We start from the raw sequence: 26991 nt of genomic DNA, 5'->3' as shown, positions 1-26991 counted from the left end.
TGTAAGGTGATAGCATACCTCAAGAGACACAAAGTAGATGTGGTAATAGTACAAGAAACCCATCTGGCCTCAGGGAGCAGCGTGTTGATGCAGCGTAGCATGCAGGGCCTCTGTAGGATGCTTCTAGTTTTACCACACATGCTTACAGAGTTTTGATCTGTGTAAATAGGGTCTCCGGGGTTCGCTTCCAGGAGACGTGCTTTGACCAGGGAGGCAGGTATGAAGTGGCTTGATGCTATAAAAAGGATCAAGAGGTATTAATAGTAGAGGTGTATGGACCAAACTGTGATGACCCACACTTTTATCATTCACTTACCTCCTGGGCGCTATTAATGCAAAAATGATGAGTTCTATTAGACCTCCCAAAGTGAGGTTCACCACATCAGGTGTGTGGAATGTTATAAAATATCTACTTGTCCATGGGGCAGGTTGCTTCATAAATCTACTTGTCCTGTAACATAATCCACTTGCCCCTTTGGTGCCATGTAGAGCAGTGACAAATTATGGCAGCAATCGTATTGTGTAAGATCTCTGATATAGCCTCTCTGATTATGCCAGGGCTCATATCATATAGTGTTTGAATACTTGCAATGCCCTTATGTTGCCACGTTTTTCGCAGATCTACATACTCGGGCTGAAGGTAGTGGTGAGCAAAGGTTCCAGGGTTAGAATGTCCTTTTGAGTCTATACAAACCTACTAACTAGCATGTTTTAAAGGTTCTCAACAACTCTTCTCTAATCTTTTCCTATACTGAGAAAAGTTTGAAATTTACTCCGGACAATGGCAGACGTAAACCTTCTTCCAGAGTTGGGAAAAAGTGTTTGGAGGGAAAGTGAACTTTCAAACACTCTGATTTTCGCATGAGCAAATCTACACATGCATATTTGCTCATGCTAAAATGCAGATCACAAATATTTTCTAGGAGTACTATTTCTTGTCCTACTTCTGTAAATTCATGGGAATTCACGAAAGCCGTATAGCTGCACTTGATGCAAGGACATATACCATGGGTGCACTTTTGAGACTTTCTTTAATAATTGGGCCCCTAATTTGGTCTGGTGTTGACTGTGACCTTTTGTGTTTATTAAAATTATGTCTCTCTCTCTCTCTCTCTCTGTATCGGCTGGCTTCACTGTGAGTGACCGCATTCTGCTCTTTCACAAGGAGCATATCGGCACACAAAGTAGTTTTGTTCAGTGCCAGTGTGTGCTTTTTTAGACCAAAAAACAATTTTTGCTTTTGCCAATGTTTGTTATAATGGTGAGGGCCCAGCAGCTTCCACACCAATAAGGTTTTATAAAAACTATGCCAAAACAAGTCACACATTGACAAAACTAAAAAGCTGACCCCCAATTTCAGACCTACTGGCCTTGCCAATGCTTTTTAATTTTTGTTTCCCATAAACGTATTGAAACTGGTTACACTGATTTTCCACTATAAATATTTTTGGGAAATACTAGCATACATCAACACACGTTACTAAATGATGATGCAAAGAAATGCTACCTGAAATATTACAGTAGTGTAGCAAAATGCTTTTTTCCTGCTTTCATTTTTTATGAACATTTTATTTTGAAAGAAAAGAATCATCAATCTTGCTTTCAAGCTTCTGCAAATATTTGCATCAAATCAGAGAGCATTCTAGGAGCATTATACACAGCCTCATATTGCTAGACTTTGAAAACTAGTGTACACATTTTTATTCTGGAACTATTGTCAGTAGTGCAGTCAGAGCTTACAACATTTACTTAGAATGCTCACCCTAATAATAAAGGCTTTCAATTAATGAACCATAAATTTAAGTTTGAACAGCATTAACATATGGACAAAAATATTACCTTATCTTCAGGCAGTGCCCTTCCCTGATCCATAATGTGCTACTGCACACTGGTAGCCAAAGGGTTTGTGCTGCAGGGGGTCGGGCATACTTGTCCAAAGGACAAAATACACATGCCCTTGACCCCAAACAATATGTCCTGAGCACGCTCTTGTGGAGAAGGGGTATGTCCTAGCACTACACTTGCTGCATTACTGTACTCCTGCCACAACTCCAATACGATACTTGAAGTACAAAATGAACAGGAACAACTGCTGACTGACACCAAACACATTGAGTGATTTTGCAACAATTACACAGACTTGTATCGATCACGATTCCTACAAGACGATAACGCTACCACAGGTTATCTAGCTCATATAATCATGACCTGGCTCACCAATGAACACAGGGAACACTTCATGGTGCCCTTGCAGCCAGAAGAACTACGAGCAGTGCTTAAGGGCATGCAGGGGTGTAAGGCACCGGGCACTGACAGGCTTACTGTGGTCATTTACAAGGTACACCAGGAACTACTGATTCCGCATTTGGTCACGCTTCATGAGGAAATGGTGGAAACGGGCTGTAAGCCCGCCTCTATCCTCGAGGCGTTAATAGTAACGCTGCTGAAGCCTGGCAAACAGCCATTCCTCTGTTCATCTTACAGACCACTGTCTTTACTAAATGAAGATGCCAAAATTTACACCACAGTATTAGCCAACCAGCTGGCACTATTGCTGTCTGGAGTGGTGCAGCCTGAACAGGCTGGATGTGTACCCGGTCGTAGTCTCACCTTCAACCTTAGAACGCTGTTTGGTGCCATACAGCGCCTTGACCCGGAGGTGAAGGCAGCTGCAGTATTTCTGGATGCAGAAAAAGCATTTGATTCAGTTGAGTGGCGCTCCATGTTGGCTGTTCTGCGGCACATCGGTGTCGGGGAGTTATTCCTGCATCTGTTGTCGGTACTGAATGCTTCGCCAGCGGCTCAAGTTTGGGTGAGTGGTGTTGTGTCTGCTCCCTTGGCCATCTTTAGGAGAATTAGGCAGGATTGGCCCTTGTCCCCTCTGCTGTATCCATTGGTGGCTGAACCACTAGTGCGCACACTTCGTGAGTATCATAGATGCAGGGGCTTGCCAGGCTACAACCTAATAATCTTGGTGTACGCGCATGACACACTGCGGTATATAAGACACCCAGAGAGTAATCATACACCAGTACTGGGTGAGGTGGTACAGTTTGGGGGTTTTCTCTGATTTTTTTGTGAATTGGGATAAATTTATCGTATTCCCATTTACTCCAGCCATGACACGAATACCTCTGGAATACTCATTGCAGTGGTCAACGGATTCAGTGCGTTATCTGGAAATACTAATACACACGGACCCGGCAGTGGTGCTGCTAGACAACTATGGCAGAATAATACAGCGGCTCTCAGAGTCAGTCGACCGCTGGATTAGATTGCCACTCTCGCTGACTGGGTTGTATTACCAAGATTCCTATTCTTATTCCAAAATATTTCAATGTTACTGTCTCGCGCAGTGTTTGACAACCTGCGTCCTCTCATGATAAAATTGCCCGGGCTGGTTAGCAGCCAAGAGTGCGATGAGAGATGCTTACCTTCCCATATGACATGGGAGGCGAGAATGCCCCAGGCTTGCAGACCTTCTATAGAGCAGAGCGGAGTATGTTTGCTCTCCATTGGCTCCATGGCCTGTCAGATCTACTGCATTTTCAGCTAGAGAGGTACGCAGCTGACCCATACTTGTTGCCTCAGATGCTGTTCAGAACGCCAACACGGCGACACAGAGTGTTTGATTCAATAAATGTCACGGTCCATGCCTGGGAACAAACTTCTGGAGCGGCAAGCAGGCTCTCTGCTATATTCCCCTCTTGCCCCATTGACTTGGTGTTCAGGGTTTCCTATGAGTCAAGATTGTGGCGCGGTGGCGAGCCTTACAGACACATGTTTTCAGAAATATGGGGGACTTTTTCCAAGATGGCACAATGTGCACATGGGAGGCGGTCCGGGATCGGGGCGATGAGCCACCACTCGCTATCACTACTATAGATCAAGGCACACATTACGGGAATTGTTGGGGGACGATTGTCTGGAGCCCCTCTGCCATGCTGGGCTGTCTCTACTGTTGCAGGTTGATTCCCCTAGTAGACTGGTGGCAAATCTATATGCATTTGCACAGGAGGCACGCAAGACTGGGCTCACTAAACCTCGTCTTGAATTGCAGAGGGACCAGGGAATAGACATAAGCGACAAACAATGGCAATATTGTTGTTGTTATCCAATATATTTCACTATATTCCAGACCCAGATTGGTGCTTTTTAAATACATTAACAGGATATATTATACTGTTACACCAGAATGATTACATAGATATGGACTACGTGATAGTGCGGAATGTCAGCGCTGTGTGAAATTACAGCCGGGTTTGCTCATCTTGCTTAGTTCTTCCCTGGGGTACTTGAGTTTTGGAATTCTCTGTTTCGTGAATTAGAGGTTATCACTGGGTTCACCTTGGAGTTTGCCCCATTGCTGGCGCTGTTGGGATATGATGAGGATATCGATGTGGAGATTCAACGGTTGGTTGCGATCAGGCTGCTGCTCGCCAGACTGCATGATGTTATGTGATGGGCACATGGTCCACTCCCGACTTTGAAGGACAGGCACGCAGACATGGTCTATTGTAATACACAATCTGACACATATAGTGAACTCCCCCCACCTCTAGAGCCACTCCTTGGACCATTGGGGACTTTATCAGACTTACTTACTAAGCTAGGAGACAGGAGAGACAGAGTGTGAGGATGATTCAGGGGAGGGAAATGAATGGGGGGAGTGAGGAGCGCAGTATCTGTACTTCTATTCTGCCTGCTCTCCGTCTGTGGAACTAAAATGCATAATGATTGTGGCTACGATGCTTGCTATGTTTACTGTTTACACTTGAGTGCTGGTTGGTCCTTGCAGGCCTCTTTCACTGTAATGTTTGCCACACCCTAGACGAACTTGAACCATTTGTAACAATGCTACCTTCTCTGACGTGTAATGGACTGCAGTGTTGAAATCATTGGCATTTTGTAATCATGATGACACCTGCATATTTATCGCTGCGTCCAGCCAAATTGTATGTTTTCCAACATCTTGCTTAATAAAAGGAATTAAAAAGAACAGTTGGCAAATGTGTTCTGAAACCTAAACATGTCTTCACTTTTATCTTTAACCCCTTCAGTGCCCGCCCCTTTCCCCGCCCTGTGCCGGCCGTTTCATTAGCGGGCGGGGTTTGTGACGAGCTGGTCTCGTCATGGGCACAGCGCAACCGCGGCCCATGACGAGACCAGCTCGTCACGGGCATTGAAGAGGTTAAGAATATGGTGCTTTTGTGGCATTCCCTTAAAATGTGGGGAAGCATTTTGAATTATGATGAACAGAAAGAACTACACATTGCAATTGAGAAAATGTCAGAGTGTGAAATGGGACAATTCATCACAAACTCATCATTTAGCTTAACATTGAGAAACATTCCTGCGTTGGTCATTGAGTTGAGGTTAAACCAATGCTTCGTGTTTTCTGCCCTAGGTTTTCAGAGAGCCCCATTTTCTTCACAAAACATACCAAACAGGCAAGGATGGAAAAGCTGCTATCTAAACGGCGCCCTGAGAATGGAGAGTTCATGCCTGAAAGCCAAAGTTGCAAAGAGTCCAGGAGGTCTGTGGTAGACATGGCAGCAATGAGGGCTGAATGCTACAGAGAATTGAAGCAAGATGAAGACAGCCTGTCACCAGAGGAAGAGGAAGATCCAGAAAGAATGCGGCACAGTAAGTTTGGCAACCACCTTTAAGTGTAGGGCATTCTTTGTAGCCTATCTGACTGGTCTGAGAAAGGAACTGTAGAGGCACTGCCTCTGGTAGAAGGTTGAGCCTGCTGGGCAGTGCCCAGTAAGCTGGTTAGTAGGATATTGGTACAAAACCAGAACATGAGCCATTGAGGGAGGCAGATGTGGCTCCTCTATAAAATAAATTACTCTACTGCTTTCACTGTTAAATTATTTATTTATGTACAGTGCAACATATATCATAGATTTTTGATGCTATGAAGAAAATGACACAATTAGGATGAACAGAACTTGATTGAAGAAACTAAAAATAAACACTAACTAAGGCCGGGATTCCTAAATGCACTGACACGCCTCCTGCACTCCAAGTTTCTGACAGCTGTCTTTCACCAACTGCACAAAGTCCATTGCTACCTGTGCTTGGATGATTGTTAATCAGAAATAAGTGGACAGGAGCTAGTAAAGTCTGTCATGCCCCTAATCCTCAGTACAAACCTTGATCTTGGGCTCTGCATAAATTCATCCAAACTTTTTCCTGACACTCTCAAAGAGGATCCAGCCATTCTAAACTGTGGTGTTGCAGAAACAATTCCCAGATAGAGTATTTGCCATTAGACAGCAGATGGCTTCTTTAAAAAGAATTTGCTATCTGTGTGATTCTGTAAGGTTCTAGGATCACAGGCATCGTGCATTGGGGTGTTCTCTCATGCCAAGCTTCCCTGCAGTTCCGTGGACCACTAGGTTCAACTGCTGAAAAGTCATTCAAAGGCTTAGCACACCCCACTAGAACAAAGGGGACTTCAGCGTCATTTTCCAAACATGTACGTGCCTGTTGAAGAAATAAGTAGAGGGCCTATGTGGTCTACACCATCTGCATTGTACTTGCATTTCTCCATTGAGGCTTCCTCCTGAAGCAATGCTTAGTCCAGGAACGAGTTTCTGTTGAGCCTGTATATGTTTATGTTTGTTTATGTTTATGGATTTATAGAGTGCATGGCTGCCCGGAGGCTTCCCAGCGTATACTAAGACTGAAGCCACCGGATGCTCCCATTTTCTCTCCATTTCTGTTCTGTGGAATCTTCCAGGAATTTGAGAAGTAGAGAGAACCAAGATGTAGGTGAAGGATAAAGTTACCTTTATTTGAATTCTGGCACTCTTGGTTCTGGGCTTTTTTCAACACCCATCCGCCAACACTTGAACCATTTGCCCAAACAATACACTGATCACCTAATTTTTTTAATGTAAGTTAGTGGCAAGGATGCACATACAGAGGTGCACCTGTGAGAAGTGGGTATGACTTTTTTTGATGTTCATTCAAACGTGCAACAATGGCAAAAACTAGAAGCAGTTTCTGCGGCTGCCTCCTAGTAGCAGTGTTAATCACAAGTTGATAATTGGGTAGAATCGTAGCGGATTCACCATATTTTCGGTGGAGTATTACATTATTACTGTAAATTCATCTGATCTGTTGGCATTAGGACACTGATGAATGCTTTGAGTAACTGACAATATATGGAATAGTATTTCTCATCTAAGTGACCTTCATTTCCAAATTTCTTTTTCTATGTTGTCTCATTTGAGTTAGGAAGGAAACAGAAAACTCCCAAGAAGTTCACGGGGGAGCAGCCGTCTATCTCTGGAACTTTTGGACTGAAAGGTAATAAAGTGAGAAGATGCCCATGACACAGCACACAATGGCTTTTAATGCCTTTAACATACATGGTTGTGTCTTGGCTATGAATAAGAGGACTTGCAGTTGTCACTTGGACCTTGGTGAAAGGGTGGAAGTCCTGCTCTTCTTGTAGTATACTTGAGATGTTGTGGTTGTGAGGTTGCACTTCTCATTGTCACAGGGTCGAGAGTTAAATGCATCTGCACTTTTATGTAAAAGTGTCCCAGCATGAACAAAGGATTATGCTTGCCTCCAGCCCTCAGAGCCGTTCTACCAAGCGAACTCCTGAAGTGCTTCCGCTTGACCTTCTTCCCCAGAGAACAGCAGCAGCAGATGAAATGCATCATCTGAGAGATCTTTGGTACCCCACCATATCCTCCTGGAGAGCCTTCAATCTACAAGGATCTGAGGTGGCTGTCTGTCAGACCCATGTCAGTTGCTCCACTGTCAACACTGACCACACCACTTGACCTACACTTGAGGTCAGCCACTTCTACAAGCCTGATTCAGCTGGCTCTGGCCACGGGATAATGTCCTGTGCCATCCACTGCACCCTGACCCACTCCACCAGCCTGAGCCTCGGCGCTGGTACTTACTTCATGAATCCAAAAATTTTGTCGGATTTGTAAGCTCACCCTCTACACCCTGGATGGCACCCTTATGCCCATTCCAACCCTTACACATACCAACACTATGATTATGATGATAGTGATGATGGAGGTGACTCTTATGATGAAGGGGATATATTTGAAGGCTTTAAGGATGCCAGTGGCCTGGACTCCTCTCCAAACATTGGATTATTCTGCTACCTTTTAATGAGGCCCTCATTGACATGCTGGTGGGCACCTTGGTAAAACCAGGGTCTTGCCCTCTGGTTAGTGGTTAGTGGCGAGAATGCATAGACCTAGCCCTGGAGACCCTGACTTTCTGCTTCAGCACCCCAACCAGGAAAGCTTGGTGATACAGGCATCCTTCAGCTGCCTGAACCCCCAATTAATTCCCTGCAACTCCACCAGACTGGGAATCCAAACAAGTGGAAACCTTCACAAAACAAGTGTTCTCCATTACTACTCTTGCCCTCAGATCGGTCAACACCTCATGATTTGATTTGATTTGAGATTTATAAAGCGCAGCAATCGCCCTAAGGCATCAAGGCGCTGAAGACCATCTGCCCGGAAGAGGATCACCAATACACTCACCCCAGATAGAGAGCTAACCAGAAAAAAGCCATGTCTTTAGAGCCTTTCGGATCCATGACTCCTGGGCAGGCACTCACACACGTTGTGGGACAGGGTGGCAGATGTCTAGCCGGCTGTCCCATAGGATATTAGAAAGACTATGCAGCTCCTAAACTGAGATGGTCAAGACGCAACAAAGTACACAATCCGCTAACTGGGTAAGTGAGTTGGGACTAGTGTGGTACTTCAGCGCTACGCCTGGATTCACTCCACAAACATTTCATCAGACGTACAGCAGTCCATAATAGGCATGCCCTTTAATAGCTCAAAAATCTTCGGATAGATGGCTCACTCGGCTTTGTAGAAAGTTTTTAAAGAGCAGAGCCACCACCCGCACTCTAGGGCTAGCTCAACTTACACGCAGTTCCCCCAACAATAACTTTCCTTTCAAGGCTTTGGCCTCAGCAACAACAGGTCTCTCAGTCCTTCCCTGGTGGAGTTCGGGGAGCAGGCAGACAGTGTCCAAGTGCCCAGTAACAACATACTACCCAACTCCCAGACTTGCCCTTCCGCAGGTGCCGCAAAAACTGCTTTAGTTTATCCTGTGGGACACAATTTCCCAGAAGGAGATTGAGTCATCTTTCACCTCCCCGAATGGAAGCGCATCACCTCAAACCAGTGAGTGCTCCAGATCATGGAACACGCTTACTCCTTACCCATCTTGTCATATTCTACAGACCTGCCACCCATACAGCAACACCTCCCAGAGGACCACTTGTCTATACTCCAAGGAGACGTTCAAGCTTTCGTAGCCAAGAGTGCTAGAAAAGGTGCCGGCATCAGAGATCTGGATTGGCTGTTACTCCTGTTACTTCCCGTTGATGATAAAGGCTATGATTGTGATGTTTCAACCCCTGATTTGGGTCTCAGTGACAGCGGCACTGAGGTTTCTGGGACTTTTGGCCTGGTGCAACCTCCTTGTGTACCACACCAGGTGGCACTTGTGGGCTCTGCAGTGGGATCTGAAGTCTGAATGGGCTTCAAACCAAGGGGATCTATCGGAGTCAATTTAGGTGGCAGACGAGACTATGAAAGATATGCAATAGGGACTGCTCAACCATAATTCGACAGCTGCGGGCCCTTCCCCCCTATTGCACCCAGAGCTAACAGTTGTGATGTATGCATCATTGCTTGGTAGGGGAATCCACATTGGAGAGGGGCATATTAGAGGCCTCTGGTCTCCGGCGTAGTCTTGTCTCCTCATCAAGTTGCCGGAGTTGAGAGCAGATTGTTTCCCACTGAAAGCATTCCTTCTGACCATCAAGGTGGAATAGGTACAGGTTCTCACAGACAACACAACCACCATGTGGTATTACAACAGACGAGCCGAGTGGGATCCTGTGCCAGGCCGCCCTGCGCTTCTGGAAGTGCTTGAATCTCAGAGCATCTCTGTGATTGTCCAGCACCTGGCAGGTTCTTTAAATGCCAGACAGACTAACTCACCCGATGTTGTCTAGTGGATCACGAATAACAGCTACACTCAGAGGTGGCATAGCGCGTCTTCCCACAATGTGGAGAACCCAGCTAGATCGATTTGCCATCACAGAGAACATAGTATCAAAGTTTTGACACAGAGTTCCCAAGGCAATCCTCCCTCAGAGACCCCTTCCGCCCGCATTGGAGTTCAGGAATTCTGTATGCCGTTCCACCCTCCTGCCCAGGGTACTCAAAAAGATCAATATAGACTGGGCCCAAGCTATCCTAGTCTTAGTGACTGGATGAGGAAGGTGTGGTAACTGGAACATATGGCCATGAGCATTTTCTCCAATCCAGTTGAACTTTCAGCAGGATCTGCCGTCACAGCAGCAAGGTCGTCTTGTACCCAAGCACATCCATACATGGAGATTGAACAGCGATAGTTGATGGCTTTCGTTGTCCTCCCCGAAGTGGTCGGTGTCATCCTGATGGCCAGCCATCTATCCACGAAATCTGTTTTTGAAGGACGCAGGGAGAAGTTGGTCGTCTGGTGTTTGTCCAGAAATATTAACCTATCAATGCACAGTTATCAGATGTTCTCCTGTTTTGTTTGTCCTTAGCAAGGCCTTGTTGTGGCAACTGTTTAAGATTGCCTTTTCGACTTCTTAAGGTTTCCTGATCCGCCATCCTTCTTTAAGTCCCCGGTTGCGATTTAAGTAACAGGTTCTGACAGGTTTTCTGAAGTAACTGACCCACATATTCCTGCCAACATCTTTCATGATGTTGCAGCAGTACCTTAATTCGATTCTCACCTACTTGATGTGCTCTCCCTTTGAAACCATGCAGAGTTCTCTTTTTGTCTACTTACCATTGACAGAATTTCTCATTACCATAACATCGGCCAGGCGAGTGAGTAAACTTCAAGCATTGTCCGTGTAACCGCCATATACATCTTTATTTCTCTGAACATAAGGGACATTTCTGCCCAAGCTCATCACGTCCTTCCACGTATCACTTTGCTGGCTTTCTTTGCACTGCCTCATCCCTCCATGGAGGAAGAACGTCTTCAACACCTCTGTCCTAAAAGTACGCTTAGCTTCTGAGTTGTTCGAACCAAAGAGTATCGACAGGATGACGACATTTCTGTTGGTTTGTCTGGAACTTAAGAAAGGCAAAGTGGTGCAGAAGAGGACCATCTCCATACAGATTGTATTAAGCTCTGCTATGGGCTAGCCAAGAAGCAGCACACAGAAGGCCCATGCACTCACTCAAACAGAGCAAAGGCTGCTATAATTTACCAGACTGCAACCCAGGCCTCCTTCCAAATGTTCATGGAGCATTACTGTCTGGATAGCCAGGCATAGCTGAATGTGCACTTTGCCTGATCTGTCCTGTAAGATTTTCTGGTTTGTCATTCCACAGACTCACCACCTGAGGAGGTGTACTGATTTAGGATCTAGTCACAAAATGAGGAATCTGCAGCTAGAAGTCTTTGTCAGAATAACAAGTTACTTACCTTCAGTTACTCTTTTTTAGTATGGTCTCTATCTAACTGCAGATTCCTCACTGACCCACCCTCCTCCATGTGCTGTGAAATTGACTCATAGAGTCCTTTAATAAGATGCAAGTCTAAATATCTGAACATTGCATCTGATTTGATGGCTCCGTGTCCAACGGCGTGGACAAAGATCACAAAGAAACTGACGTCCGCGCGTAGAGGTGACGCAAAATGGGGGCACTGGCATCACATCCAGGGTGGGACAGGTGCGACGCAGAGTCGCACAACACTACATATGGCACATTAGGGAAATGGCTGCAAACATTTCCAAATCTATCCTGGCCTCTGGCGAAATTCACACAGTCCGAAATCAGCGGTTAGGTAGGGTATGTAGCAGAAAAGGCTTTACCGAAAGTATGTAACTTGTTCAATACTGACACAAATGTACAAAAATAACATGTTAATCCAGCAGACAATTTGAACAACACTTCTGCATCTCCTTTCACCTCCTGGAAATTGTCAAGGCACACAGAACATGCAGTCACACACCATCAAAGATGACTGCATCATGATTCCCAAGGACAAAAAATAAGGATAAAACACAACCCCATCCATCACAGGAAGCCACCACAGGGACCACCTTGCATAAGTGACCTAGGGCCAGATGTATGAAGCTTTTTTTGTGAGCACAATCTGTTTGCAACCGCAAAAATGAGTTTCCTTATGTACAAACATCAAAACGCGATTCGGTAACATTTGGCAGAATCGCGATTTGTGTTGTGACCAAATACCAATTTGGTATTTGGAAGGGGCATCCTTTCCAAATACCGAATCGGAATAGTATGTATTGTTTTTTGACCAAATTCCACTTGTAAATCATTAATAATTTACTGACTGCAAACATGTAGTTGTAACCCATTCACGATTAGAAAGGGTCCCCTTGGGACCCATTCCCCTTTGTGAATGTAAAAAAAACGTGTTTAAGAGAAGCTTCTTCTTAAACAAACAAAAAAGTAAACTTTTCCTTTTAAAGCAGTCCCGTTTCCTATAAGGGAAATGTACTGCATTAAAAGAAAATTGGTTTATTAAAAAGCAGTCACAGACATGGTGGTCGCCTAACCCACGCAGGCACCATCCCGTGATTGCGGCGCTTTCGAGTGGGTCACAAATTGCAACCTACCTCATTAATATTCATGATTTGTAACCCACTAGTCATCACTATTTTAAAATAAAAAATGTCATACATTAGTAATAGCGATTTCCAAATTGCGATTCGGAGATAATCGCAATTACTAAATTGCTTTACCCAATGTCAGTATATCTGGCCCTTGGTCTTTTTTTCTGCTGCTGACCAGACAAACTGCAACTCTGTTGTTTTGAGCAACTCGAAGTCTGTGGTTCAAATTGGTGGAGAGGATGGCCTATAATCAGTTATCCAGTGTACAGCACCTACCTCAATTGCTACGTGGTTTAGAAAGTGGAGGGGTGTGACCACTTTTAATTTTCTTCGCAGCAAAAAACAACTAATAACAAGGCCTTCATGTGGGGAAGTTTTAATGAAGAAAGTCCTTAAGGGATCAGTGATACAAATGAGAAGGCAGAGTGCAGTAAGTTGTCCACAATGGGATCATTATCATAATTCATAACCAATTGAATATTCCTGTAGGTTAAACAGGATCCAAAAACACTGTAGGACATTATATCAATAATATAAAAATACAGTAAAATCATTATTTCACTTATTCTTTAACTGTTGTGAAGATAGGATTACAATCAGGTTTCATTTTAATACAGTGATCCTGCCTTCCTTTGGTATAATAACAAGTAGGTATATTAACAACGAACAAACAAGAGCGATTACAACTTTGTTTTAGAACCTAAATAAAACAAATGGAGTATAGTGGGGTTTGGTGCATCTGATTACTTCCTCAAATGACCACAGATCTCAAAAGTGGGAGAGGCTGAGTAATCTCCGTCATCTTGTAATCCAATTCCACCTATATGGGTTGAGGAGGTATGTCTTCACCATATCTAACGACCAAGGTAGTTGGAGATGCTTAGGTGCCTTTTGAAATAGGGGGCATGGGTGGGTACAAGGAGCAGAGAAATGAGCCACAGCAAGAGGGGGGAGGGAGTTGAGGACCATAAATGCAGGCTGGGCGAATGGAAAGTGCTCCGTAGTCAGCAGCAGTTGGTGAAACTTTTCCCTGTCACTAGGGAAGGTGCAAAAGGAAAGTAAGAATGTGGTCTGCCAGGTACAGTGGGCACGTCTTTTTGGACCATTGCATGTACATTATGCCGCGAAAAGAGGGGAATATAACCAGAAAGGGAAGAGATCTGGGAAGGCCCTCCAGATCTTGGTTATCCTATGCAAGTAGTCAAAGCCACCATCAGTTTCAAAGCTCCAGCCATGCCCAATAGTTCTTGTAGTTGAGTCTGGATTAAATCTGTCGGGATGGCCCCTGAGCGAGAAAATTGTATGTTATGCTAGCAGTCTCTGTCTTTATTTCAAAGTAAATAATGAAAGTCATTGCCACAACCACCTCGGCAGAGACACCTCGCAGACGACTGGATAATATCAGGGAGGATTCCCCATTTTTCATTCTGTCCTTCTGCAAGAGTTGTGCTTCTCTCCTTGTCACTGTCATAAGACTGAGGTCTAAAATTAGTAGGATTAGATATTCCTTTTTAGGTCTCGTCTAGCGTTGCAGCGCACACGCGCTGCTCGCTCTGCGAGGGCTATTGTGATTGAGGAGATTTCAGAAGGGGACTTGACATTTTCATTGGCTGGCGTCATCGTTTATGGAAAACGGTGGCCTCCGATTGAAAATGAGGCTTCTTTTTTTCCGCCCTGTCTCCTTTTTGGACGGCCCACCTGGACTCGATGGTTTGCTTTATGGCTGTCGTGAAGGTATTTGTTATCAGTAGGAGGCGTGGACTCAGTGATCATGTTTCTGAAGTAGTTTTTTAGTGATCATGTTTCTGAAGTTGTTTTTTTTTTCTTTTCCGGAAGTCTTGTTTATTTATTTATATTATTATTGCTGTTGGGGGAATGGCAGCGCAGCTCGCACCCACAGTGGATCTTGCCGACGGACCCTACCTCGCCAAGGCTCTCTGTGCACTTGTTTTTTTTCTTTTCCAGAACTCTTGTTTATTTATTTATTTTATTAGTGCTGTTGGGGGAATGGCAGCGCAGCTCGCACCCCCAGCGGTATCTTGCGACTGACCCAACCTCGCCAAGTCTCTCTGTGTACCTGCTGGCACACACTGCTGCACTGGCAATATGGCAGAGAGCTCGCCGCTACAGTGCTTGACATGGTAACTCGGGACCGGACCCGCCCCTACTGGCCATGGCTGTTTTTTTTTTTCCCCCCTGAACTCTTATTAATCAATTAAGTTTGTTAGTGCTGTTGAGGGACTGACAGTGCAGCTCACACCCACCGCGGTATCTCGCCACAGACCCAACTTCACCAAGGCTCTCTGTGTACCTGCTGGCACACACTGCTGCACTGGCAATATTGCAGAGAGCTCGCCGATACAGTGCTTGTTTTTTTAGTGAGGCGGGGGTCTGTCAACCCTCAGAAAGTAACATCCGTCATGCTAGTCTCATCACGTGCCGGGCTGCAGACATTGCTAGCGGATGGTTTCAGAGCGTTTCTTAAAATATTAAAATAAATAGGGAAGCTCGAATCGCCACCCTCAACCACACTCTCGAAGCAGCATAGCCATTAGCTACCTGCCCTTGGGAGTCTGGACGGCTGCAACCCATCCCCCCATTCTAGAAAAAATGCGGCAAGGGGGAGTGAGGCCCCCTGGGATGCGGCAGGACAAAGGGTGGCTTGTTGCAGGGCAGCTCCCGCTGCTGGGACCGGGGCTCCGGCTCTCTGCTGTTTTGCCCGTGGTCGTTCACCTTTTCCGGGGCAGAATCCCGGCATTGACCAAAAGAAGGCTCTTGAATTAAGGCTGGCATCTTCATTAACTAAGGAGCTCGCTGGCTGTTTAAATCACATCTCCGTCCCTCCTCCCCACGTCTGTAGTTTTATTATCGCCACGGACGCCGTCACTTGCCGGGGCTGCCCAGCAGGAAATCATATACTCTTTAAACATTACTACAAAATGAGAGTGACTACTTAATACGTCCATTATCACTTAAAGAAAATTCTATGTTGGGAGTGCACAACTGCAATAAAGTGTACAGCTTGATTTCGGAATGTTAACATCTGTGTAATGTTTCGTAAACAGGTTAGATGGACAGTATCACACCCTGTTAGGACATTAATGGAGAGAGAGACGTACACGTCACCAGAGGTTACAATAATGATACATAGGTTTAAGGGCGCACGTCTGCGAGCTGCATGGCGCGTGGTGTGTGTTTATTACGTGGGAACTAGTCTCCCTCCTCCATACATCTGTAGCGGAGTATACATGTTTGAACTTGGCATCCCATAGACACAAGGCATAGGATACATGTAATATTTTCTGATGTGTATGTGATGTACATTGGTGCACAGTGTTAACAAAAGGGATTCATACAGTCCTTATTTTTAAATACTGTGGTAAAGTGTCTTCTACTAAAACAACCAAATATTTCCAATTATAGTATTGATGCAAGACTTTTAGATTGTAAACTATCGCACGTTTTACAAATGCATTGTAAGAGTTAATGCAGTTATCTTAATTCTGAGATTTTATCATTGTTGTTGGTTGTTTGTGTGCACTAAACATTTTGAAGTTGTTCTAACAGTCTTTATATGGAAGGTTTGCACAGCAGACCTCTTTAGAAACCTTTGCTCCTCTCTGGCCCATTCTATCCACCAGCGTCCTTCTTTTGCGCTGTCTCCCCATCAAAACCTCTCTCCATTCACTGCCATTCTGTCTGTCTGTCTCTATTTCCCTCTGTTCCTTTGTGTTCTTTGCTTGTTCTTGCTCTGCCTGTCTATAACCCCCTCGCTTTCAGCATGTGCGTGTGCCTCTCTAACTTTAAGCCTGTTTCTCTTTGCCCTTGTATAACATGTCTGTAACCAAACCCTCTCACTCTCTGTGTGCACTTCTCTCCGTCCCCGTCTATTGCATCTATGCCTGTTAGTGTTCACCCTCTGCCTCCCATGACCATGCCCTTTCTCTTCTTCTTTCCTGGCTCACTCCCTCATTTTATCTCACCCCCACCCCCAGATCTCCTTAAGGGTGTCCCTCACGCCTCTCCTTTAATCTGACCTATTATTTCAAACACTCCGCAGCTCCACAAGGAAATCTAAAACCGGAAACTTCTCTACACACCACATACACTCCATAACACATGGATTAAAGACATTGTCATTTACAACGCCATTTACAACGCCAATAGCTCTAACAGAGGCCTATTACATTTTCAATGCTTCTTTTAGCAAGACAGCTTTGAAAACTCTTGTGACATCTCATTCTGAAGTCACAAGAACTGTACTAGCTTTACCCTCTCCTTTCTTACTTTTCTTTGTCAACAACCGTCTCAACTTCCTAACATCTCAACAATCATCTCAACTTTCTAACAATGAGGGGAGTCCCCAGAATATCTTTTTTAAAAACCCATGAAAACATGATTGGTCCTGCACTAATAAATGCAGTTTGCACTTCAATTATTGTTTATAAATGTATGTAGCTATAGAACACTCTGTTTTCAAATATTTATGATGGTCAGTAAAAGCAATCTGGGCTCTAAGCACTTGTTACGTGATGTGTCTTTTCTTCAGGCAGCCTTTTTGATTAATTCATCATGAAAAACTGTTCCAGCAAAGAACCCATGAATGAAATGAGTCTGGGTGATTGAGTCACCAGGGAAAGGCACTCAGCAGACCTTATCATCAGAAACCTTCGTTTCTTTTTAGCACATATGGATTGCTGTGCACCCCACAGAAAAGTTAAGCAATGTCTCAGTTTCCAAAGTATCAAAAAGCTTCATTCCATTTATTTGATATTGCTTCAAAAAAGTGCAAATTGGATAAAAGGAGTTTAAGGTGGGCGAATGCAACGTTTCCCCCACGTTCTGTTGGCTTTGCCTTTGAAAAACTTCTGTCAGAAATTGCTTCCACCGATATCGGGAGACTTTGCTAACAAACTGTACTTCAACCAGAGAGCAGGAAAATTCCTGCTTTATTGGTCCATAAGGAGCAATACAACAAAGGGGGGCTGTATTGGGGAAGGAACAGATTAAGTCACAATCTTCTCAGGCATGCTCCTGCAATGGTAGCCACTTTTTACAATGGTGGGCACTTCCCTTGGGAAATAATATAGTGCAAGGATATTGGTCTCCAATTGAAAAATGCTCCCATATAAACATGTTGGGACTCAGAAAATTCTGACTAGCCTCTTAGACATTCTCTCTTTGTTGAAAGGCAAATCCATTCTCTTAGAAACAGACTATACTTTATTAATACTACATTAGGAAACAAGTAAAACCTAAAATCTGTGGAATTGTCTCACAAGCACAATCTGTCATTGACAGAAATTCACAAACAAAGAGTAGAAAATAAACACCAGAGACACCATTACTAGGATTCTCTTAGGATTTTACTAATGTGATCTAAATTCAGACATTCTGGGTACTGTCTTTCACGATTCTTGGTTCCAGGGGATTGGCCTGTGTGCCGTGTTGGAAACCACAAGAATGCCCATTCTTTTCATTCATATTGCAAAGGTCTCTAAATAAAAGTTACATTCAGTCCTTAGTAAAGGAAATTCCCTTTTAATGGCGTTTCACCCATTTGATGTTCAAATTTCTCTCATGACTACTAGAATAGTCCCTGTGGAATTCAAGAACACTTTTTTATACCACACTGTTTACCAGTATTTTGGGTAATTGGACAGCCCCTAGTGGAAAAGACTTATCAAACATTAAGTGTTAAGCTAGATTTGAGATGTTACCTTGATTGAGTCAAGGAGAAGTAAAACACTTGTTTTGTCTCTTTTGCTGTTCCAGGCATGCAGGCTTCGATTTCAAAACAGACTGTATCAGATGGAAAGTTTCTTGCATTAGGCGGTGTTATCAGAATGCATCTTCCCGGGAAGCATAGAATGGATTCTGCTAGGGGTAAGGCAGTGGCTGCTGTGGCCGTATTAAGTAATATTTGCAGAGATATTGTGTTGCTACATGGGCATCAGAACACACTTTCAGCAAACATAATGGATTCATAGAGAAAGAAATTACAGGTAGATCAATCTGCCAAGGGGACCAATTCTGATTTGGCCTTCTCCTTAGCCCTTCCTACCATACAGTAGTTCTGATTTGTATTTCAATCTAGCCGTCACCATCTCACGGACACCTCATAATGAAGATAGGAATGGTTGTTGTAGTTGTAGTTCTCCATCTTGAAAATCATCTTGGGGCAGGCATTCCAGCCTGCTATACGTCAGGAAAGTCTGATATTCTCAAAATCTTAAACTAGAACAGATATTTATGCCAGGATCAAGGAATTATTGGGATGTGCCTGGCTGGAAGTCTTTAATGGGACGTGCCCCATTTGCTGTTCAACGAAGAAATAATGGATGTTTAAAAAATAGATTGCAAATGCTTTCTACTTTGTTTTTTTTGTAGGAATAAGGAAGTAAACTGTAAAAGTTGGAAATAGTGTTTTAGCTGTACAAATTATTAAATATCATATGGTTGGGGCGTGGCTAAGATGGCCGCCAAGACGGACGTGTCTCGGTGAGGCTCCGTGATCGGGCTTTCACCTCGCTCAGTTCCATAGAGTCCAGCTGGTCTTGGCCCGCGCCCAGTGGTTCCTGACAGCAACGGGCGCCCGGGTCCGGCATCCACGCCGCAGACTCGGCCTTGTAGGGGCAGAAACCTGGATTTTGCAGCGGGAAGTGGCGCTGAGCAAAAGATGGCGCCCACCCGACCCGTAACTTCCCGCCACGACAGTTGAACCACTATGGGCCTGCGGATCTCCTGCGGCACCCCAACGGACTCCTGGTATTTCAAAGGCGATGTGGACGAAGCAGGCGCATCGGAGGGGATAGCATCAGACCTCCGACTCTGAGAGCGGTGTACGCCCTCCTCCCGAGAGCGGTGTGGGCCCTGGCGTGGCTGATAATAGACGCCCGCACCCTACCTCTGTCACACCTGGCGAGCGGCGGAGGCCCCGCTACCTGGGCTCCATCGCGGAGAGGAGGCAGCCTGCATGGGCCGGTGGAAGTCGGGAGGTACGCATTGCCAGGAAGCGCTGTCACCACCTGCAGCGGCCGCGAGGGGCTCGTCTGCCGCTGTCCTGGGGGGCCGTGGTGTGTGCTTCCTGTGACCCTGGACTGCCACTGGAGCCTAGGTGAGCCCGCGCGACGGTGGGGGTAACCTGGTGAGAGACTCTGCACGCCTTGCAAACATCGCGGAGGGACGCGGCCATTGCGCGGCCTGCCTGACCTTAAGATGGCGGCCCCTCGCGCCTTCGCCTAACGGCCTACACAATTACACGGCGAGCCCTGGTGCCTGTGTCGGCACCCACCGGAGCCCGGAGGCTCTGTCCCAGCACAAGCCCTTCCAACAGAGGCTCGCCTGGACTTTCTGTGAGCTGGGTCCGGCCGTGGAGGTTACGCGGTGCACTGACCCTGATACCACCGAGTGGTGAGGACTCGGCGCATGCCTGGACCCGCGCCGACACTCCTGAGGGCGCCGGGCGGCGCTGACGCTGGGGGCTCCAGCCTACATAGCGCGGACTCCTGAGCAGCGATATATGGACACATGCAAGCTTCCCCGGAGGGGCGGAGGCGGCGTGGGGTGTCCTGCTGATGCGACCTCCCCGTCGGCTTGCTGCGGAGGTGCTATGCCATAAGCCCTGGCCGGTGGCCGACCGGGGGTGCTGCTGCCACGCCGACGCGCTGATTGCGCCACTGGGCCTCCCAGAGTGGATGTGGGGTTCGCCCTGCGACTGGTGATGGGGCTCCTGCGGTGGCGTGGACGGTATCACTTGGTGTCGCGCTAATTGCCCCACTGGACTGCGAGGGAGATCTGCTGGCTGTGAACGGGCCGGCGCTGAGGTGAACAGATTCCGTGACCTAACGGCGACCAGGGGGCCCAATGGGCGAATCTAGACTAGCGGCTCCGGGGACGGCGTCGGTGGCCCCGACCGGCCGGCCCGGAGGGGCCTCTGGAGCTGCTGAATCGTCGGGGGAGCCCTCCTTATCGGACAAGCTCGACAAGGTACTGGCAGCGATAGAACAGTCGCGACTTTCCTTGGAACAACAGTTGGGCACCCTCACTACAGACGTCAACCTCCTCCGCGACGATCACCGCAAATTGTCGGATAAGGTCTCGGACAACGAGAAGGCGGTGGCCGACATCCAACCGGCGGTGCGGACGCACCAGGACTCGCTGCATACCCTCATGGGTCGTGTGGCCACCATGGAAGAACGCATCGATGATCTGGAGGGGAGGTCGAGGCGCTGCAATATTCGCGTCCTTGGGCTACCGGAGGGAATTGAGCGATCAGACGCAGTGGAGTATATAGAGACCTGGACTAAATTATTCACCCCCAGCGATAACCGCACGACGTTTTTCTCCGTTGAAAGGGCGCACCGTGTCCAGGCGCGGTGCCCGCAGCCGGGGGCCCCGCCGCGTCCCCTGTTGGCCAAATTCCTACACTTCAGGGATCGTGATGCGGTGCTCCGACTTGAGAGCAGGACAGTCATGATCTTTCCAGACTACTCACGAGCGGTCCAGCGCCAAAGGGCGTCTTTTCTGGAGGTGAAGAGACGCCTGCGGGCGGAGAAAATACAATACTCCCTGCTCTTCCCGGCACGTCTGAAGATCATACACGAAGGCTCTACCCACTTCTTTGCAGCGCCGGAGGAAGCGCACGACTGGGCAGACCAACATTGTACTGGGGGTCATCGGGCGGAACGCGCCCAGGAGAACCGCATGAGATCGGATGGCCCCAGGAGACAACGCTCGCGACGACGACATCGTCCGGGTGCCCCTGCGCCGCTTCCGCATACTCTGGGATCCCCGGACCTGGAACAGATAGTGCGGGAGCGGCGCCAAGCCCTTAAGACGGCGGCGGGCCTCTGTCCGGCCTCTCCAGCAACGGACATTGAATGGGCCCCCCATCTATTCACGTCAGAGGAGGAGAGGGACAGTGAGGCGACGCAGTCTGGAGTGGACTCGGGGGCTTTGCCTTCAGTCACCCCGCGAACAGCGGATGATCTGATATGACTGGACTTTTGCAGAAAGTAGAGTGGTTGCTTTGGGGGGAGGTGTCCTCAGCTCATAACAAATGCTGGCCATGGCGCTGCATGCGTCCCCTTAGTGCCTTAGACCGGGGTGTCCCCGGGCGTGGATCAACGTGCCTAGTGCTGGTCATAGATAACACACATACGTTGAGCCCCGGTGGACACGAGTCGTCACCCCCTTAAATATGTTGAGGCTCTCGTATTATTTGAGAGTAAGTTTGGACGTATCGCATTTGATGATAGGTCCCCCGCATTGGGGCAAGTTATGTTTGTCTCAACCCAGTTTTCCCTTCCCCCTACCCAAACATTTTATGCACCATGTCCTTATCCACAAGTCGAAGAGCAGCCGCGTTGATACACTGGGGGCGCGGGAGGGGGACGTGGGGATTAGAACCGGGTATATCCTGGGGAGCCTGCCAACCCGTCCTACACTATACGCTAGACATGCGCATTGATGGCACACACGGGAAAAATCACAATCATTACCTTGAACGTGCGCGGCATGCATACCGCACGTAAGAGATATTCCACATATGCATACCTTAAACGCCACCATGCACAAATTGCGTTTCTACAGGAGACACACCTCACAGCTGGGGAGGTGGCGAAACTGCGCAGGCGTTGGCGGGGAACCATATGTGCCACAACCTATTCGGCCTTTGCCCGAGGAACCCTTATCTGGGTACGTCCTGGGGTCCCTTTTCAGGAACAGTCTCAAATAACAGACCCAGACGGCCGATACGCACTAATGATGGGCCGGCTGGACGGTCAGTCAGTACTACTGGGCAGCATATATGGGCCTAATACCGAACAGAATACATTTTGGGAAGCACTGTCTACTCCCTTAAGCACATATACGCAGACACCTTGGATCCTGGGAGGAGATTACAACTGCGTGCAAGACATAGCACTAGATAGGTCCCACCCACCTCATCCAGCATCCCCCGTAGTGACACAGGCAAAGCGATTTGCAGCATGGGCACAGCACCGGTCCCTAGCGGATGCTTGGCGAACCCGGAACCCTACCACCAAACTCTATTCGTTTCACTCCAGGCCGCATGACCTTAAAGTGCGCCTGGACAGTTTCCTCTGTTCTCCCACCATCCTCCCTATCATTACAGACACTGATTATTTGGGTAGAACCATATCAGACCACGACGCCCATACGATAACGCTTCAGTGGCGCCCGCCGCATCCCCACCTGGCGCCTCCCTAGGGATAGTCTGGACGACCCAGTGTTTAAGCAAACTTTAGCGGATCATATTGGCCACTACTTTCAGGAGAACACAGGCACGGCCACCTCACGGGCGCAGGAGTGGAATGCATTTAAAGTTGTAATGCGGGACGCCTGCATTCGCCACATCACAGGGGTCCGACGGGTTCTGGAGCGTGATATCCAAAACGGGGAGCAAAGGCTGGCCGAGCTTACCAAACAGATTAATCCGGCTATAGCTGTTCCGGCCCAGATAGCCAATGCTGAGACCGCTCACGCTGAGGAGTTGGCCAGCATGCGCCGGTTTAATTTCGCGGCATATGCAGCGCGGGCTCACCGGGAAGGCGACTGGACGGGCACGCTATTGGCGTGGCTTGTTAAACAAGACTCGAACCTTCCACCCATCACGGCCATCCACAATGCTCAAGGCACTCTAGTATATTCACAAGACCTAATTCTGGGGGCGTTTCGAGAACATTATGCATTATTATATGCCAGTCCGCACCCCCCGACATCGGAGGATATCATTTCTAACTTCCTAGACCGCACAGGGCTACCCCGCATAGACCATGACACAAGTCAAGATCTTGACAGGCCTATCAAGGCGACCGAGATTAGGCGTGCGATGAAGGCACTGGCAACCCGCAAGGCCCCGGGACTGGATGGCCTTCCACTAGAATTTTATCACGCCTTCGCGCCCCAATTAGTCCCGCGGCTGGAGGCTCAATTCAAGGCCGCCTTGGACAGGGGTCCCTGCCCCAATCTATGTGCGAATCAGTCATAGTGTCCCTTCTTAAGCCGGATAGAGAACCACTCCAACTGGGATCTTACCGACCCATAGCGCTATTGCCAACGGATTACAAGATTTACGGGAAGGTCCTAGCAGACAGGTATGCTACAATCCTTCCGCAGTTAATTCATCCGGATCAGAATGCGTTCGTCCCAGGAAGACACACCTCTTATAACATCCGTCGGCTATTCCATGTACAGAATCAGGTGCGAGAGCGGTTTCCGCGGGCGGCGTGTCTGGTGTTAGACCTCGAGAAAGCGTTTGATACTCTTTCATGGGTGTACTTGTTTCAGGTCCTGCGACGTATGGGCATAGGGCATAGACTGCAAGCTTATACTCGGCTCGGCTATTCCGCGCCCAGTTCTAGAGTGCGGATAGGTCCCATGATCTCAGACTCCTTCCCAGTCCGTCGCGGCACCAGACAGGGATGCCCACTTTCCCCCTTGCTCTTCGCTATGGCAATGGAACTGCTGGCAGCCGCGCTCCGTGTAGCGGGTGAGGAGTGGGGCATCCCAATAGGAGACTCCATCCACTCGGTATCACTATATGCTGATAATGTACTCATATATGTCCGGGATATCACAGCCGACTTGACTCCAATATCACGTATCCTGCACGACTTTGCGGGGGTGGCGGGCCTTAGGGTCAATTGGTCTAAATCCACGGTCTATCCCCTAACACAGGCCATGGCCCCATGCCGTGTACGAATGGGGAGTGCGGACCTTTCCTGGAGCCCCCAGGCGGTACGCTATTTAGGAGTTCGACTATACCATACACCGAACGATATATACGAGGGGAACTACCGAAAAGTGATGGGTGGCATTCGCTCTTCTGTTCACTTTTGGCAAGATTTATCATTGGCGGTCACGGGGAAGATAGCGGTCGCGAAAATGATCCTGGTTCCGCGTCTGTTGTATCTTTTCTCCAACCTCCCGATGGTTCCCCCACGTTCCTTTTTCCGCGAGCTCGATACCCTGCTAGGGTCCCTCATCTGGGGCACTGGTCGCCGACGTATTGCTTTGGCAAAATTACAGCTGCCCCTCGACCAGGGTGGGCTAGCGGCCCCGTCATTTGAGGCGTATTTCCTAGCCGCCCAGCTGCAATGGGTGTCACGCTGGACAGCAGACCGGGCACGGGGAGAGCTGACCACCATTACTGGGCGTATTCAAACCCCCACTGTTCATCGCATGCTACTACCAGGTGCGGCGCCGATTCCGGCTGGGCCCCTACAAGTCAATACGGCGCGCGCCTGCTTGGCTCGTATCCATCGTATGGACCGGGATGCACCCCCGTACTCTCCACTTCTGCCGCTGGTGGGGTTCCCCAGGGGCCAAGCACACTATACGGAGAGCATGCTGCAAATATGGACAGACCACGCCGTGACGGAGGTGGGGATGTTATATTCTGAAGGGCGCCTACAGACATTTGACGCGCTGGTAGACGATTTCGAGCTTCCCAGGGGACAGTTCCTAAGACATAGACAGCTTCTCACAGACTGTCGCAAACAGTGGCGCGCGATTGATACGGAACCCCCCACACACCCGGTCATCCACGCGATTTTGCAGATGGGGCCTGGATGGCACCTAGTTACTTGGATATACAGGGCCGTACGGACCCTGAGGCAACCCACACTTGCACCCCTCTGGGAACACTGGGAACATGACTTTCGCAAGCCACTACACGACAGGGAATGGACCAGGGCCCTCGAATATACAAAAAAAGTGTCCCGTAATTACCGCTTCAAGAATATACAGTTACACATCCTACATAGGGCGTACCTCACTCCTGAAAAACTACAGAAATACTTTCCTGATAATTCGTTCGCCTGCCCTAGGTGTCTAGAGCTGGCTGCCGCTTTCATACACATGCTCTGGGAGTGTCCGACACTTCATAGCTACTGGAGTGCGGTGCATACCGCCCTTCGTACAGTCACGGGGTTGCAGGACCTATACACATGGAAAGCCAGCGCCTTGGGCATTCATGGGCGGCACAAGAATAAGAAGATGGAGAGGCGATTTGCTTTCCTGGGGCTTATCCTGGCCAAACGATGCATTACCATGCACTGGAAGGCGCCAGAGGGACCTCCCCTGGCGGCATGGGTGGGGGCAGTTAAGAAGTGGGGAAAGGCAGAGGAAACGCTACTTAGAACAGAGGAAGCCCAGGGACATCGCAAACATCCGATTTCCCAGCCCTGGGCAATGCTAATGCCCTCCTTCGCACAGGAAACGTTACCGGCAGTAGGCCCGCGAACGATTGGCTCTCAGGGGGCCTCCGCGACTCAGGAGTACGCTCAGGACGGCACGCAGGAGTCCCGGGCACCCGGCGGTTCCTAACTGCAGACTGGAACTGTTCCCTTCTTAGGCCCACGCATAGAAAAGGATCAATACTCCCGCCTCCACCCCCTCCCCCGACCCTTCCCCGCGCCTGCGAAACCCTAACACTACGACAGGCAATGACACTGCTCTCCGACGTTAGACTCACACTGCTTATATTCCAAGATATGGTGCACTCCCCAGTTTACATATCCCCAGTTTGTTAATAGTAACCAGGTGGCTGCACCTCAACGACCTATGTGATAACCCACACAGGAGATATAGATACATGTAGCAGCCCCCGTATGGTGCGGCGTCCACAGTGCACACTAGTGGGCTGAGCCCAGACACAGGCTTCGGTAGCCGGTTTATAACTCAGAGATAGGGCGGGGACCATAACACTCTAAGCAGCGTCTGTATACTCCTTTTCACGGGCTCATACCTACTGTATTTCCGAATGTGAAAATGTATGCAATGTTTTTACTACAAATGCCAATAAAAAGAGTTAAAAAAAATATATATATGGTTTCATACTTACAGCCAGTACTCTACAATCAGTCAGTGTTTTCATTTCAAAATGATTGTAATCTTATTCTCTACTGCATGTAACACACATTTGTCAGTTAGTTTTGGTTTAAAAATTGAATTACTAACCTGTTTACACTATTGTTTTGTTACCAGAATCAATGCATCTGAAAGTCTGCCATTATCCTATGTAATCAGAAGAATACATTTTGCATTTGGTGTATTCAGATTCACATTGAATTATTTATATACTATCTGCTCCACATTCTTTTTAATTTTATTTACTAACTCCCTTACACTGTAACATTTCTCCCAGGTAGCTATTGATTCAATTTCTGTTGACCATTCTTCTCTACCTGTGGTGGCCTACTCTACTTCCACCTCTTGGCTATAAATCTTCTAGCTTCCACAGTAATGAAATCAAGCTTATATTGTTGTTCCTCATGAGTTCATCTGTTGACTATCTCAGC

General features: G+C 47.7%; 1 protein-coding gene across 5 annotated transcripts in view; it reads left to right on the top strand.

Moving 5' to 3' along the window:
- ZNF512B (zinc finger protein 512B) overlaps positions 1 to 26991 on the top strand; it is a 295003-nt gene that overhangs the window by 195759 nt on the left and 72253 nt on the right. For 4 of the 5 annotated variants that reach the window (XM_085619659.1, XM_085619657.1, XM_085619656.1 and 1 more), the window contains 3 exons: positions 5408 to 5646; positions 7249 to 7320; positions 18440 to 18550. In XM_085619659.1, coding sequence (XP_085475785.1) covers positions 5408 to 5646; positions 7249 to 7320; positions 18440 to 18550 — 422 coding nt within the window. The remainder of the gene's footprint in view (positions 1 to 5407; positions 5647 to 7248; positions 7321 to 18439; positions 18551 to 26991) is intronic. The other variant, XM_085619660.1, reaches the window with a different exon arrangement.

This window comes from Triturus cristatus, chromosome 7 (genome assembly GCF_964204655.1).
Source record: "Triturus cristatus chromosome 7, aTriCri1.1, whole genome shotgun sequence".
In the NCBI taxonomy this organism is placed as follows: Eukaryota; Metazoa; Chordata; class Amphibia; order Caudata; family Salamandridae; genus Triturus; species Triturus cristatus.
This window is presented reverse-complemented; position numbering and strand designations above follow the sequence as displayed.